The sequence below is a fragment of the Sycon ciliatum genome, chromosome 5, assembly GCF_964019385.1.
Source record: "Sycon ciliatum chromosome 5, ocSycCili1.1, whole genome shotgun sequence".
Classification (NCBI taxonomy): Eukaryota; Metazoa; Porifera; class Calcarea; order Leucosolenida; family Sycettidae; genus Sycon; species Sycon ciliatum.
The window spans coordinates 14,938,514-14,956,568 of NC_088647.1; the positions used below are offsets into that span (position 1 = coordinate 14,938,514).

At 48.7% G+C, this 18,055-nt stretch overlaps 1 protein-coding gene across 1 annotated transcript; it reads right to left on the bottom strand.

Annotated features, from left to right (window-relative positions):
- Nucleotides 1-378: 378 nt before the first annotated feature.
- LOC135817769 (uncharacterized) lies at nt 379-17,260 on the bottom strand. Its single transcript, XM_065331010.1, has 21 exons — nt 16,291-17,260; nt 14,715-14,908; nt 14,260-14,332; nt 13,175-13,302; nt 12,688-12,791; nt 12,264-12,426; nt 11,274-11,432; nt 11,000-11,067; nt 10,388-10,505; nt 9,880-9,950; nt 9,414-9,525; nt 8,973-9,047; nt 7,810-8,062; nt 7,134-7,275; nt 6,702-6,759; nt 5,836-6,334; nt 5,043-5,416; nt 3,931-4,014; nt 2,642-2,673; nt 1,936-1,976; nt 379-1,649 (listed from the first exon to the last, which is right to left on the bottom strand). The coding sequence occupies exons 1-21, from the start codon at nt 16,823-16,825 to the stop codon at nt 1,504-1,506; spliced, it is 3,429 nt and encodes a 1,142-aa protein (XP_065187082.1). The 5' UTR covers nt 16,826-17,260; the 3' UTR covers nt 379-1,503.
- Between the last annotated feature and the right edge of the window lie 795 nt (nt 17,261-18,055).

The window sequence follows — 18,055 nt, forward strand, 5'->3', positions numbered from 1 at the left end:
CGGTACATTTTTTCGGGAGAATTTTGACTTCATTCTTGAGTTTATTGGCAGGGTGGAGATGAAATTTGAAAATGTTTTTCGGTGAATCTCTGGAGAATAGCCTTCTCTAGCTTCCTATACATGTAGTTTTATTTTTACTTTGGGACAAAAATTGAAAACGTTTTATTAAAGGTCCGTGGAAAAATCTGACCGTATCTGTTTGCTGGACAGAATGCCGCACACAACCCATGGCTGTTTGTTGCCCGTTATTTTCGCTTCCTCTGCTTGCAGAAATGTAGATTGTGTGACGCAGTGTGATAGTGAGCATACACTAAGCACCAGGTCGCAGTTCAGTAGAACGAATAATATACATTCGTCTGAGGGAATTGTCTTCATAGCTCCAGTACACTATGATTATTATCTATACTGTAGACAACATCAGCAGCAACTGCAAAAGGGCCAGCCACAGCAGAATGCCTAAGATACAAGTGCATGTGAGGGACCCAGCAATGCAAGTGCATGTGCGGGTCCTAGCGGGGGGGGGGGGGGGGGGGGGGGCTGTCTACTACTAGTAGATGTATATAAAAAATAACACAGCCTATTAAAGTTAGTTCGGCAGGGCTCTCCAAAAAAAATAGAGAAACGAAATTCTCCGCTTTATGAGAAAAACATCAAGGGGATGCAACAGTGTCCTAGCATAATATTTCATCAGAATGTTTGAGACGGTTAAAAATATTATACGTTAAAAATAAATTTATTATGATTATAATAATAAGGTGGCAGATAGTGAAGCCCGCTGTAAGCTGCAATTTTCACACAGGAAAAGTTTCTAGCTGACTAAAGGCTAGCCGTAACAATATTAGTTTAAAAAATAGAGCGTGTGTGGGCAGGCGTGTAGTCACCGCCATATTGCCAGGTGTATTTAGCACCATATTATGAATAAAACAAAATACTACTTCAAAAATAACACGACTTCAAGTACTGGCAGTTAAAACATGTGCCATTTCTCTTTACGCTCTCACGGTGGCTCAAGACAAGGGGTCATGGATAGCATGCAAGTCGGTGCAAATAGACAGAGACAAAAAAACTAAGTTTTGAAATGCACTTAGCTCTACTGTGCAGTATACTACGGTGATGTGCGTGTTTGGTGGGGAAAGTCCCGTCGTGGACGGGAGAACAATCCCAGTGAAAGAGTCACTGGTACAAGTGACTGTTTCCAGTGTATGCATTTGGTGGTAATAGTCCAGTACGGTGGGTAGGAAAATAACACTAAAAGAGTTAGGCTAGTATAACTGACCTGGTAAAGCACTGACCTTTTCATTCTCTGAGAAGATCCACAGTTGGTATCGGACATATGCAATGCATCAGGACAGTTATTTGCATTCATTGCGCAACGCGGCTGTTCCGTGGAGGATTTCGGACCGTACCATAGGTGAAACTGTCCTCTACCGAGTCCAGGATGAGCTTTCTTGGCGCCGTATTCGGGAGTTGTGATGCTGTGTGTGTGTGGTGTGTCGGCGGTGCTCACGTTCTGCCAGCCTTGAGCCTCAGCAACTGTTCCTCTACTTCATCAAAGTCCAGTGACGCTCCGCCGGTGCCATCCAGTATCGGCGACAACTCGTTGTGACGGATGATTGGCTGATGCTCTGGTGGAGCGGGCAGGTCCAGTGCTGCATACACCAGAAACACGCATGCACGTGCACAGACAGACACACGGACAGAAATGCACATGCATGTGCACAGGCACAGACAGACAGACAAAAACACACACACAGAGGGAAAAACAGTTCAGAGCTATTGGAGCGCAGCCCAGCCTCCAAGGTCCATTCACCATGGCTAACAACACCGGCTAAATACCGGTGACTTAATTTCTTACGGCACCTAGTTATTGGCAGTGCAAAACCTTTTAAAAAAGGCTGCAAGGAACATTGCTTCTAGCATGCGACTGTAGCTTACCTGAGGGAGGTCGACGGCGAGGCGGTGGAACTTTAGTTGCACTAAAGCAGAATATAACGCAGATCAACAAACAGTCTTGATCATAACGCACTAGAGCAATCTTCACTAGAAGGTATGCTCAAGCATACTTTTCTCTTCGTAGGTACGAGGAAGGACAGTTTGGTATGAGTTACGACGAGCGGTCCACTATCGTAAGTTGTAACCAGATCCTATACGGTCAGGTGGTGTGACGACTTTTTACAAGGGTTCTTAGAATGCCCATGCTACTCTACGGGGGCGGTGTACAGTGCACAACGTTGTGGTGGACTGCAGTTGTCTATCTAGTATATACTGTGCGCGCGGCGTTGAGCTGAACAAATGACCATGATGACATACCCCTGCCCAGCAACAGGATAGACAGCAGCATGGTGCATTGAGAATACAATAGATGATATGGCAAATAACGTCCAACTAGACGTGGGAGGGCATTGCAGAGTACTAGTAGTTGCATACAAAGTTCAAAGTTGTACGGTTACCTGTGACTTGTGCTCCTGCAGAGCTCAGGGCCTATCGTGTACACATCGTAGTGTAAATTGTATGCAACTGGTATGCAATGCTCTCCCAAGGCTAGTTGCACGATACTGGGCATATCATCTATTATGTAGTGGTGATGTGTGGATGTCCGTTGGACTGATAACGATGGTCTAACTCAATCCTACACACTTACCCATCAGCCATCTTCAGGCGCCGGTTTGCCATCTGCAAAACACAGACAGACAGACACACACAGACAGACACACACACACACGCACACAGACACACACACACACATGTACAAAAGGTCAAGTGACTGCATTATAGTGAGCACCGTATTTTCCGGAGTATAAGCCGCACTTTAAACACCCGTGATTCACCCACGAAAATTCGGTGCCGCTTTTACTACGATGGCTGAATTATCAGTAATAAATAGGGTAGATGTCTGTATTTTGTTACAAAAAAATCTGGGCGCGGCATATACTCCAGTGCGGCTTCTACTCCGGAAAGTACGGCACATGCACATGTACTTCCATTCCACACATACATATTCTACTAAACATGCCGCCGACCAGGACTCACTCAAAGAAAGGAAAAAAAGGCCAAGTGAAAGGAGAATGACTGAGATGGCGTGCCGCCTCCAATAGCACAGCCAGTCCGTCGTAGTGCGCTCACAGGGTTCTGACATTATGAATACCGTACTGGCAATATATGTTGCCGCAGTGAGGCCATGAAGCGTTACATTGGCACATGTTTGCCGCACGCAGGGCGTTACATGCAAAGTCGCACAGGAGCCGTTACACAGGTTTCTATATTGCCGCAGTCCTTTTTTTGCTATTGCCGCATCACTTTTTTGCTATTGCCGCATCATTTTTTTGCTTTTGCCGCATCATTTTTTTCTTTTCATCCACATTGAAGGCACAGAAATTCAGTTGCTATCCAACTGTTACAAACCCGACGGCAAAGGGCGACAACGATATCAATAGAAGACTGTACATGTATATTTTAATTATCAGAGTGATCTGTTCACAAAAAGATCATCAAAAGGAAAGTGACATAGGGGAAGAGCGCTTCCTCCAAAAACTACTTTTCACCACGCGGTACACGTGCTTTCACAGTTTTCAGCCTTTTTTTGCAGTGCAAACTGCAATGAAAAGATCGCCGCACCCCGCCGGACGCGCGTTACGAACTCAACGAAAATTTGTCGCACTAGCCTAGTCGCGCGTTACGCCGCACCCCCCTGCGTTACGCGTTACGCGGCAACATATATTGCCAATACGGTAGATAGGGTAAATACTAAATATTACCGTATTGAGGCGTGTTCGGTATTTGACTCTAATACATAAATTCATTTTTTTCACGGTTCTCGTTAATTGTGTTGGGTTTAGAGTATTCACTGGTGACACTGTGTTTGCCCGTACAAGAGGCTTAACACGCCACTCATAGCCATAGCCATAGCCATAGCCATAGGGTACTGCTTACCTCCTTGGACATACTACGCGGTGCAATGTCTTCCGGTAACTGCAGGTCACAGTTTTGCATGTTCAGTTTGCTCTCAGGACATTTCTGCCAGAGCACAGCACACAAAGACACATGAAACGTTCCACGGTCAACAGATCTTTACCTCTGGTGTGTGTGTGTGTGTGTGTGTGCGCGCGCGCGCGCGCGCATGTGTGTATGTATGTATGTATGTATGTGTGTGTGTGTGTGTGTGTGTGTGTGTGTGTGTGTGTGTGTGTGTGTGTGTGTGTGTGTATGGTGTGTGTACGTCTTTCTTCTCTTTCTCAGACTCTTCCTGACTTTTCTTTCATTCTCCTGGGTGGTTACCAACAGCCAGTGCATGCCGGAGTATGTGGTGTGATGTGTGTGCGGGGAAAAAAATGAAAAAGACCAAAAATAGGGATTCACTGGCCAGAAAAGTCACTTCAAATAGCTGTATGGTGTAGACCAGGCTGAATAGTGACGGTCAATTCTTCAGCCTTGCAAGCTGTTGAATGGTGCAATCCCAGCACAAGTTGCTATGGCTTCTGCCGTAGCATTGCCATCATCGCCTCCGGCGATGGGCGTCAAAGGTCAAGGTCAAAGGTCAATGTATGTGTGTGTGTGTGTGTGTGTGTGCGCGCACGTGTGTGTGTGTGTGCGCGTGTGTTTCAGGACATTTCTGCCGGAGCGCAACACACAAACACATCCCATTCAAACACACATGAAATACTCCATGGTCAAACCTCTAGCTACAGCCATTTTGTATCCAGAAACACGTAGCTACAGCCTACAGGTCATAGTATAGCTGCGTTAGATGAAATCCAACCCAAAGTATGAAGCCGGCATCAGCCTTGGAGTTCTGATTGCATCACAGTATTTGTACACATGGACGTAATGTACTTCCAACTACAGCCGGTGGCAACTGAAATCCAACCCCGGATATTCATGCTAGAGTGCAGCACCAAATCTAGTGGTCTCTATACGGTAGTGTTACAAGCGTGTGCTGGGTTTTTGCAACGTGAGTGCACCGTGCTGGGGTTGGATTTCACTTGCCAGCATTGTACATGCAGTGGCATTCGTACCACTCCCATCGGTAACTTGGCTGCACTCACCAGGAGAATCTTGACAATCTTGTTCTGCTTCAAGAGACACGCTAAGTGCAACGGTGTGTTGCCGTTGTGATCGGCGACGTTGACGATACGCGCGTCGGCAGCGATGAGTGCCGGAACGGCCTTGACAAACGCCGCCTTGACGGCCCGGTGCAGCGCCGTGCCGCCGTCGCGTGCCTGCGCCAGCAGCATGTCGTTCTGCGGCTCTCTCCACGGCAACGTGTGCATGCTGCCGCCGCTCAGCGAGATGTCGGACTCGCTCAGCGACATCTGCGCCACCAGCTGGTGTGTCTCATCCAGTCCTGGCAGGCTGGAGTCCATCGGCGACGGAGGCCGTTCCGCCGCAAATGGGTCAAATCCCCCGTTCAGCATGTCATCTGCATCAGAGACATCGGAAAGAACAGCTAAGCAACACCATGCATACGATAGCAGGTCACGTTGCGCTGTGTTATGGTGGCAAATGAGGTCCACAAAGTATTCTCAGTTCTCACTCCTTCAACATGCTCAAGTGCTTGGTACACGCAGTTTAGTTTCTCGTCTATTTTTCGCAGGTTGTCGAGCGAAAGAGAGCAAGGGAAAGAAAGAGAACGAAAGAGAGAGAGGGAGAGAGAGAGAGGCAGAGAGAGACAGAGAGAGAGAAAGACAGAGAGGTACAGAGAGAGGGAGAGAGACCAGGGGAGAGAGAGAGAGAGAGAAAGAGAGAGGGACAAAGAGAGAGAGAGAGAGGGGGGGGGGGGGGGATAGCCTCATTATATCCGGACATAGCGCCGAGCAGTGAGCCATGATTTGTGCTCACCTCGACCAAATCCGGACAAGTCCCTGCGCGATCCGGTACTGGAGTCTTGGGAATTACTTGAGCTGTGGAAGGCCAGCTGCTTGCGAACGTTTGGTCCGTCGACCTCGTCGTCATTGGTGTCTGGAATGGTAGCCATGCTATGGCTTTGCCGTGGCAACATGAAGACCGAATCTGCCGAGGTGGTTCCCCGTCTGTAATGCTTGCTATTCGGCGTTGCACTCATGTCCGCAGTGTCGCCGATGGCGAAGGAGCGGGGAATCGGCGTGGACATCTTTCGCCCTCGGCCGTTACCCTGATCTGGCGTTTCCATACCCGATGTTGTTGATGCCGGGCGACGCTGGGGTGAGAATGGGCGTTCGGCTTCCTGCGTCTCTGGTGTTGTCGCTGGCCGAATGTCGCTGAGAAGGAAGTGGAGAATCTCCATGCGCGCCATATTGCTACAGGCAACCATCAGAGGGGATTCTTCAATCTCGTTGCGTAGTGAATGGTCGTGTGGGCTCTGGACATATGCGGGCACGTGTACACACACACACACACACACACACACACACACAGACACACACGTGTAGGACAAAGAGCAATGCGCTTAAGTGCTGGTAGTCTTTGGATCTGCAGTGACTTCAAATACCAGCATGAGTGAGAATCCAGACAGCCACCGCCAGACTAAAATCTCCACCAAATTCCACCCCGATACACTTCCGGCACTAATCCAGAGAATAATCAAATGGATGATTTCGTCCCCCGTCCCATACGAAGTTCAGTCTTATACTTAGAATGACCCAAGTGTTGATATAGATCACAGTACGTGGCTATGTGCTGTCCTAACAGAAGTGACTTTGCCATAATAATTATCATGATCTCCTTACCACCCACAGGCCCTTTAGAACAGCCAGGTCTTTCTTCCTCATGAACGTAGCCACAATCCTGCACAGAGCACCAACACAACCAGAAAGAGCCAATGGCATACTTCACAATGATTCATGGGCAATGATTATAGTGATGACAAGTGCACGTCAGTAGAAAACTTGGACGAGGCACGGCTGTGGTGAAAAGCTGCAGAGACTGATGCAGCCATCTGTGTAACCGAGTGGATAGAGAGAGAGAGAGAGAGAGAGAGAGAGAGAGAGAGAGAGAGAGAGAGAGAGAGAGAGAGAGAGAGAGGCACACACACACACACACACACACACACACACACACACACACACACACACACACACACACACACACACACACACACATACACCCACCCACCCACACACACACACAGAGAATGCAATAAAGGAGTGATGGTGTCTTACTGGTCCATGTGTTGCTGGCGAAACTTCTTGAGCATGACCTGTACGCCCATAAACTGCCGACTCTCCAGCAGGTGACCACTGCTGTCTGGTAAAGTACAGCTGGCACCTCTCTCACACAGGCTCTCGATGATTCTAGCATGACCTGAACCACAGCAGGAAGGCAAAACACAATCCATCATGATGTGGTGCTGTGTGCCAGGCATGATCAGCACCCCCCCCCCCCACGCACACGTGCATGCACACACGCAAATGTGCGCGCACGCACACACACACCCACCCCACACGCACACATACACACCCACCCACTATGAACCGACCTGAACATGCACTGAATAACCGTTGCAAGAGAAGAAGCACCCTGTGCGGTCAGTTTTCACACAGAGACCAGTCTGTGTGAAGCGTGCTTCATACGCGCTTCACACGGAAAACGGTATGAAAATCTGTGTGAAACTTGATCCAGTACCGCGACGAGGTTTTCATACGTACTTTGGTACGTTCTACCGTGTGGCAGAAACTCTCTAATGTCATTATCTTGCAGCAATTACAGCTGAACGGACTAGAATGAAACAAAGGAACATTTGCCTCGGTTACATGCAAAAAAAGCAACTGTTGTCCTTCTACAGCAAAGACAATTTCCGAGGTGATTGTCAGGACTCCGGGCAGGCATGATGCTAACCTTGCGAGACGGCTAGTTCCAGTGACGTGTGACCCGACGTGTTACGCTGGTTAATGTCCAGCAGTGGTTCAGGCTTGGTCAGCGCTAGCGGCGATACTGGCACTGAGCCCGTGGACGAGGTCGGTGACAGCTGCGATCGGCTGGCCGTGAAGTTAAGCAGGAATTCGACGACGGCAAAGTGTCCACCGCGACACGCGGCATGCAGGGGTGTGTTGCCGGAATCCTCTTGATACTGGTTTACCCGTCCTCCCAGCTAGACAAATCACACAAAAAAGGACAATAGCACAACACACCGTTAATGTCACATTTACACGTTGGTATCACAGCCAGAAAGAGTTGTTACATATCTACTATCACATGACCATACAGGGCACCCATGTTGGTCTCAATCCCTGCATCTATGGGTCACATGACGTCGGCCATGTTGGTTCCACTGTCCACATGCCATGATCACTTTCTACAGTCCATTTCAAAAATACAGACGCATGGTATTTTCGAAATACATATTTCAAATTTGGCTGGAGCTTTTTGAGAATTTGTTTCGGAATATTGCTCAGGTCCTTCACGCAATTACTGTCATATAGATTTTTAAGCGATCGGATAGCAAACGCCCAATTTCGGAATTTTTATGCATAAAGTGATCACAGATTTTATGTTGTATAGATGCCGGCCTAACGGTTTTTTGAAATCATGCGCCTATATTTTTGAAACACACTGTAGTGACGTTTCTACATCAATAGTCACATCAAATAATATACGTGAAGCCACTCTCTATCTAAATGTTGGCGTGCGAGTATATGCATAGTGCATACTGAATACTAGATGTTTATGTGCGTGTGCAGCATTCAATACTCTACATATACACTCCATGCCGCGATTGATCGTTACCTTGTGCAGCATTCAATACTCTACATATACACTCCATGCCGCGATTGATCGTTACCTTGTGCAGCATTCAATACTCTACATATACACTCCATGCCGCGATTGATCGTTACCTTGTGCAGCATTCAATACTCTACATATACACTCCATGCCGCGATTGATCGTTACCTTGTGCAGCATTCAATACTCTACATGTACACTCCATGCCGCGATTGATCGTTACCTTGTGCAGCATTCAATACTCTACATATACACTCCATGCCGCGATTGATCGTTACCTTGTGCAGCATTCTGACAATGTCCGCATGACCGTTCTGCGCGGCCAGTAGCAATGGCCATTCATTGTAGCTGTTCTGTACCGTGTAGAACACAAGACGAAAGACAAGACGGGCAGGAATTCACACGCACACACACACACGCGCACACACGCACAAACAAACACATCTGCCTTGTAGCAAAGTACGTAGCACTCTCACCGTTACAATAAAAAAACCAACGTACCAAACTTGAGTCTGTCCTTATTAGTGGCCACTGCTCCAAATAAGCAATATCTCTCAATTATTAGCACTTGCAGCCCCCCCCCCCCCCCCACAATAGATCTATGTATTATGCAATGTACGGTGTTAGACGATAAGCCCCCCACCTCCTTGGGAAAGGAAAATGAGCCAACGCAGCAGTAGCATGGTGATATAGGAACATAACCTAAGAAAAAACCATACCCGGACATTCACGTCATCCTCTCCTTCTTCCCAGGGGAAAGCACCGATGGCCTCCAGGTCTCCCTTTGCCACAGAGTCGAACAACAATGGCTTGATCACTTCTTCTTGGCGTCTGCAATGTCCATTGAACAAGTGACAGGTGAACAAACAAAACCAATCAACACGGGTGAGCTGGAATAGGTAGGACCGAGAAAGAACTGGTAGGGTGCAGCACTGAGCAAATCGAATCCATCCCCTGCAAACACTACAAAGTCAGAATTGTGATGAGTGAGTTGTGAAGTGAAGTATCAAAATAACATTAGAACACATCTCTACCTAAAGGCCAGACGCAAGAACAGAGACTGAGTGTGTCGCAACTAGTAGTACTGTACTACAGCTCTGCATGCGTGTCATTCCAGTCGATAGACATGATCACAACACGATATGAACAGTATGTGAGAGTGCATACGGTGTCAGCTATGCTTACCGCTTGCGTGCGTCGTCGAGGATGGCCAGTATTTGACTGTCATTCGTGTACTTTCTGGCTGCTGCCAGGCCCTGCAGTGGAGCAACAATGCCAAGAACCGTTATTTAGAAACACCCCAGTGTGTGCGAGCGTACATGCATTCATGGAATATTCCACCACGTCATGCCCCGTGGTCCTCTTCCAGGGAAACGATAAACAAACATATGGAGTGACTAAAACTTTCTAAAAAGAGTCACCGAGGGGCATTTGTGAGAGTGTATCTGATGACGTGATCTCGAGGGTGGGTGCTGATGGGCGCAGGCCAAACTCTTGTACCAGCAGTAAGATACTAGTATAGAATTGCACTGAAGTGAAGAAAAAAACGTTGACATGGACAAAGTGCTCAACAAACTATTCTAGAAGCGTGAAAAATGCAATACATACATGTACAATGCAGGTAGTTGAGAGTTGTCAGAGCAGCAGCAGCAGCAGTAGCAGCAATAACAGCAGCATCAGCAACTGTACGTACGTGTAGGCCCTTTGCAGGCTTGACCAGTTCCACGACACAGTCGATGTTTCTCCAGCGACACGCATGATGCAGTGCCAACATCCCATCCATGTCCACAATGCGCGGGTCTGCACCATGCCTGCATGCATGTCAGAAAACACACACAGGGCAAGAACAATGTGTGTGTACACAAATACACACACACAAATACACACACATTTCATGAAGTGAAGTGACACACTACTACTACACCCACACGTACACCCCCCCCCCCCCCACACACACCCACAGTCCACACCCACAGTCCACACCCACACGTACACCCCCCCCCCCCACCCACACACACCCACACGTACACCCCCCCCACACCCACACGTACCCCCCCCCCCACACCCACAGTCCACAGCCACACGTACCCCCCCCCCCCCCACACACACCCACAGTCCACACCCACACGTACACCCCCCCCCCCCCCCCCCACACCCACCCACAGTCCACACCCACACGTACACCCCCCCCCCCCTCCCCCCCCACACACACACACATGCACGTAGCGACCATAGCTGTTATAACGTCATGGTTCATGATGAAATAAATAGGACTAGGGTTGTACGTTCTAACTACAGTACTCACTTGAGAAGTTGCTGCAGACTTCCAACACAGCCTCCGGTGGCACACATTGCTACTGCAGTCAAGCCAGTCTGTGAACACGGCGGCCAGAGAAGGAGGGAAAGGAGAGTTAGAAGGAGGCCATCACCGGCAGACAAGGGTTTTGTCTAGCTCGGGAAAACCATAATCGTGTCCTGACCTCAATTTTTTTAAATGATTGTTCTTCATCTGCACATTGCCACATGTACACACCCATAGACCCCCCCCCCGCACACACACAAAATTAATACTGACTGACCTTGAAGTGCTGTGCATTGATGGGTGCGTTCTCCAAGTTGCATAGCTCGTTGACGACACCACTGCGATTGTTCTCCGCTGCCTCCATGAGCAGAGTGTTGCCGGAGGAGTTGATAACAAACTGATCTGACGGGTGAACGTCATTCCAATGCAGTGAGCCCTGCCATGATACAACACAAGCGAAACAGAAAGGCAAATGAAAGAAGGGGCGGGGAGGCTGTGTGTGTGTGTGTGTGTGTGTGTGTGTGTGTGTGTGTGTGTGTGTGTGTGTGTGTGTGTGTGTGTGTGTGTGTGTGTGTGTGTGCAGTTATCTGGCGCAAGTCTTGATCTGTCTCATTCAGATCTTGTTCGCTATCGTTGCTATAAGAGAAAATCTGTGGGTGCACATCCAGTGCATTTGCAGATTTGCGTGCTTCTTTTGCGACGGGCGTATACATGGTGGTACATGGTGTGTGTGTGTGTGTGTGTGTGTGTGTGTGTGTGTGTGTGTGAGAGAGAGAGAGAGAGAGAGAGAGAGCCTTTTGGGGTTAAAAAAGGCGAGAGGAGATTTGGTAGTTTTATTGTGGGCAAAATGCAATCACACTTTTTAAAAGAAAAGAACAAGTTTCAAGCCCCTTGCAATTAGCATTTTCTAAAGTAATACACACATCCAACCACACATGTCATGTGCATGTACATAAATCCATACATCCACCCACCCACACATCCATACATGTACATAAATCCATACATCCACCCACCCACACATCCATACATGTACATAAATCCATACATCCACCCACCCACACATCCATACATGTACATAAATCCATGCATCCACCCACCCACACATCCATACATGTACACACATCCATGCATCCAACCACCCACACATCCATACATGCACTGGGTACACACATCCACACCCACACATACATGTACACACATGCACACTTGTACCCCTTTGTTCTAGGGCGATGGCAATACGATACATAGAATGGGTGCTTCGTACACTTTTGGCCTTCGATGTCAGCCTGTTCATTCGATCCATGCGCTCATTGACCAACAGCTGCTGAGCTTCCTGAAATGTGGGGTTTCCCCTGGGTATGACGTCATCAGGTAGACTGCCCATCTTGCACTCAAGGTTGACTAAGGCACCACGGCGGATGAAAGACCTGTGGAGTGAGCAGAGGCAGCACGTAAATACAGACATGGACACAGTCTTACCGTCATACAGTCATACACACACACACACACATGCACACACACACATGCGCGCGCACGCACACACACACACACACACACACACACACACACACATGCACACACACACACACACACATGCACACACACACACACATGCACACACACACACTGTTAGGAGGATATCACACCATGCCAGCGTACATGCCGGGACGGAGGATTTAGCCACTTACAGAACGACGTCTATGTGACACTGCGAGGCGGCAAAGTGCAGCGGAGTCCAGCCTGTCAAGTTGTTAGGCTTGTTAGGCGATGCACCCAGTACACACATCAGAAGCTGCAACGAACAATGGGAAATCGGGAAGAGAGACACTTCAAACTGTCAAAGACTTCCCCCATGTTTCTAAAGAACAGTTTAAATGTCAACTTTTAAAAGTGCGAGCAGCACGTCATGGCAGACTAGAAGAGCTGGGACATACATACACCATGCCAAGAGTACTCACTACAGGTCTACCCTCGCCCTCGTTAGTACGACATCAGTTACAACACGTCATAAATAACTCATGCAAGGAGCATAATATTGAATGACTCAACTTGATATGTACGCGAGAGTTGGACACACTGGTTGGTTATCGGTATGTACTCTCCAGTCTCTTCACCATACCAAACAACCATAGCAGATTCCCAAACTTGAGAATATAGGACTGCACATAATGTTACCTCACACAGCGGTAGACATCCATCATGTGCCGCGATGCACAGTGGTGTCATTCCATCCTCGTTGTATAGATCAAAGTCAGCCTTGAACAAGCGCTGCAGGCACAGCAGTGTCCCCACCTGCGATATCCCTACACATGTACACACATACAATACACACACACGAAAGGCACAATGGAGTTTTACAGAGTTGTCGCAACTCGGAGTTTCTTGCTCAATGCAATCAATAGTGCTCCACATTATCGTGTCGAGCCCTCTCCGCTGGCAGAAGGAAGTTTTCCTCCTTGTACAATACACACATGTATACCAGTACGTACATACACACGTACATACACACGTACATACACACGTACATACACACGTACATACACACGTACATACACACGTACATACACACGTACATACACACGTACATACACACGTACAGTGAGGGTCTGTTATAGCGTGGGTGCTTGAAAAACGACTTCTATTCTATTTCCGATCCTGTACACACATACATACACACGTACACATACATGTACGTAGATACACACACGTACCATGTACCATGTATACGCCCGTCGCAAGAGAAGCACACAAATCTGCAAATGCACTGGATGTGCACCCACAGATTTTCTCTTGTAGCAACGATAGCGGATCTGATTCTGATTGAAACAGATCAAGACAAGCGCCAGATAACTGTCTAATCCACACAACTGGCGAAGCCATGTGAATCGACCCCCCAATGCACACCTGGTGTACACCACACGGAGTACATCGGAATAGGACGGCCAAGACAGTTACCTATGCACACCCTACACTTGCTGGGGTAACCAGTATAGACAGCACGCTGCTTTGATAAAAGCAGACACTAGATGCACTGGTACCTTGAAGTGAAATTGGAGTTATTCTACCAACCAGCCTCGGCAACTGGCACGTACACATACATACACACACCGCATACAACAGAGAGACCCAGGTCCATCATCATGTGGGTCAGTCTCCAGGCTCTTCACGGCTACCAGCACCAAAGGGCATGCACCGTCTCCGCGGGGTTTTCACCACACACTGGTAGAACAGTACACTGTGCAGTACAGTACAGTACCTACCACAGGACGTGACAAGGTGCACCACACAGTTGCCATCGTCGTCCTTCTCTGCATCCACCTCAAAGTCAAGTCTCTGCAGCAGCATCAACAGAACAGCCAGCGTCAACATGAAGCACAACCCACCCGTGTACATGTACCGGTTTATCACAAGTGGAATGACCTAATGTTTTGCTTTGACATGGTATCCCACAAACTGTCTAGCACTGTATGCAAGTGTTCCACAAAAGTTGCCAACGAGGGATCATTCTCGTGCACAGTGCCTGGTGCACTGTGTGTGCGCGCGCGCGCGTGTGTGTGTCCTTGTGTATGTGTGTATATGTGTGTTCATACGTGTATATGTGTACCGGTATATGTGCGTGTCCGCATGTGCGTATGTACATGTATGTGTGTGTGTATGTGCTCACGCGCGTATGTGCATGCATGCGCTTGTAGCAATCAGCCTCGGCTAGACTAACCTGCATCTGAATAAGCAACTCCACACACTTCATGGGCTCTGCTGCCATTTGAAAGATTTCCCCCTTGGCCAGGTTCTTGGCCACAGCACTGCTGGCGCGGGATCCAGCTCTGCGTAGCGCTCCTCCCACACGCCGTACTGCAGACAGGCGCTCTCGCGTGGCTCTGTCCAGACACAGCTCCTGCGCAGTGCGATCTGTTGTGCAGGATCATGTGAACACAAACAGACACGTACACACGCACACACACACACACAGAAAATTCCTCCTTCTAAGCCGAGAATAAAAGGAGCGAACACCCACACAGCCACAAACAGACAGACATTTCTTTCTGAAGAAGACCAGTATGGTCGAAACGTCAACTGACAGTCTTGATCAGTTCTGCCCCTCTGTGCAACGGTCTAGTCACTGTCTCTTTAGTGCTACTTTTTGACGGGATCAAGTGCCTGCCGGTTTGTCATCGTTATAGTCACCAACTACCTCTTACTTCAGTAGACAGACAGTCAGGAACACAGACAGTCAGACAAAGAGACAGACACAGACACACAGAGACAGACACAGACACGCAGAGACATACACACAGAGACAGACACACAGAGACAGACACATCAACGCACAGCATAATAGTATGGGCCACAGTACATTCAGGAAACAGTGCCATTCAGTGGCTACCCAGGATCAAGTGTTCTTCATGTGCATGTACTCGGGGAAACTAACTTTCAGTTTCCACACTCTGCACAGCATTGGGACTACCTGCTTCTGAAGGGAAATCCCCTTGAAGCATACCTAGATCCCATTGTAGTGGTCAACATCCCATTCACTGCCTCAGTGGTTGTGATGAATGACGTGTTACACAAAGCGGTTGCGTGTGTCAGAAGCATGCTCTGTGGTTGGACTTGTGTACATGATGATGTCCCTGAACCTAGAAGTCATTGCACAACAGGCAGCAATCCAGGACCGTGGTATACATGTCATGTTCGTGTATCGGACTTTCAGGACATGCTCTCTAAAGCAGGGTATGCCATATTATGTATGCTGGGGTCCAGTGTTGCTATGCATGCCTGGCACACATCTCCCGGCACAACTTTGCCATAACCCCACATCCCCCTATGCCTGCCCAATCCAATCATACCAACGCTATTTGCGCAGCAATTAGGCAGGACTGTGACATACCCTCAGCGGCAAGCAAAAACGCACACACACCTCCCCTTGGCTCAATAAAACACCTAAACGACTTGATGAGGCAGGGCATGTGGTGACTGCACAGCATTTTACAAACTTTCTGCATGCAGTTTTCACTACTGATTGTAGCAAACTCAATCAGCCAACTGGTCACGTATGCTTGCTGTTCACTTCATTCAAAACTGGGATACATTGATCCTGCTGAACCTCAGCAGTCCCTATGAATATAATGGCTGTGTGGTTGTAGTCACTAAGTGCGTGTGTGTGTGTGGGGTGTGTGTGTGTGGTGTGTGTGTGTGTGTGTGTGTGTGTGTGTGTGTGTGTGTGTGTGTGTGTGTGTGTGTGTGTGTGTGTGTGTGTGTGTGTGTGTGTGGCAACAAACATCTTCTTCGCTTACTGAGCAAATCTGGCTTGTTTGCGGGCTTGAACTCCTTGAGCATGGTGACCACGTCAGGCAGCTGAGCAACACACGCCATGTGCATCAGCGTCACCCCATGTGGCTGGAACATCTGATCCACGCTGACGATCTTAGCGGTGAGCAGCGCTTTCAGCACACGAACTGGGCCGCACAGCACCGTCAAACGGCAACAGTCCAGCACGGCGTATTCCAGTTCGGACTGTCTGAAATCCTCCACAGCGTTACGCAGGTCACAGCCACTGGGCCAAAGCGAATCGTAATCGACCAGCTGGTCCCCGTCTGTGTAGCCGCTCATGCGAAGCTTGCTGCCCCAGAAGGCAACGGAGAGAGCCTCCAGAGCGTCGCTGCTTCGACTGCCACCATGCACAGGCATCGACGACGTCGGTGTGCTTGGAGAACCCGCCATCGACTGGCCGTCCAACGTAGAAGAGCTGTCCATATTGTGAGCCGGTGTTGGGGAGTGAAGGCCTGTGTGACCGTGGCGAGATTGCCTTCGCATTGAGGCGGTAGACATGCAGAGGAATACTAGTAGGTGGCTGCGATGGTCTTGCGCTGAATAGCAAATACAACTAGCGAGAAATGAACACGGATCTACCGGGTTTTGCGATCACGAGCGAGAAGCCATGGCTTCACCCAGTCATTCTGTTCACCGCTCCGTACTCCACCGGCGCTCCAGCTATGAAAGGGGTCGATCGGGTCACGTCTGCTGCGGGAATCTGACCTGGACAGGCTGGAGCGAGCGATGTCCTTGTTCTCGTCACTCCGCGAGCGCTTGGACGCAGCACGCACCTATGTTCCGACATGCAGGAGGAGGTCAGACGCAACAAGGTCAGGAGTTGTGCTTATCCGAGATCGTATCTGTCTGCTCACGGGATGACCTTCAACCAAAAATACTTGGCTAGCTTCGATGACTACCAGTACGTGATTTACCAAGCCTAGCCGCCAAACCTTCAAGATTGATGTGACAAGACAAAGCCGTAAAAGGCGCAGTACAACGCAGTACAGGACCTAGTAGTAGTACAGGAAATCAACGCGCTTGACAAAAATGATTCATTTCGAACAGAAGGCAAGCGTCATCATACTCACAAAGATACCTTCATGCATAACTTCATAAGTCAGTCGAAGGACGCGGTCGACTTCGATCGACACATGCACACGGCTGTCAAAAGGACTCTACGATCATAAAAAAATAATAGTAACATACAGACGATAGGGGCAAGCCTGGGCAGGTTTCTGTCAACTACGCTTTGAGTACTTTGACCTAGCCAGGGAAGACACTTTCAGTCTTCCGTTGCTGCAAATGTTCACTGTGAGTGTGAAGACGTCCGAAACACTGAATCCACCACCACCACCATACCGAAGGCATGGTCCGATGACTTCAGCTCCCAGCACTGAGGTCGTGAGGATATTGAGCTGTTTCCAAAACAAGAGCGTTCGTGAATCAGAATGCGAACTACTTTCTCAGCTCAGGCACCAGCACAAAGTTTGAAACCCGCTCTTAATTGATCTTCGAGTCTTTACATTTGGTGAAATGGGACATAAAATTTCCCGAACTATTCCTTGAAGCCTTGAAGTAATAGTTACACAAGATAGTTGAAGGCTCACGGCCTTCTTATCAGCGGGGAGCTGCATTTCAAACCAGGAAGAGACACGTGAAGAACTACAGTCGCGAAGGGCCGTTTTGGTCGCGATCGCACACGTGCACGAAAGCACCATCATGTAGCAAGAGTACATAATTAAATTA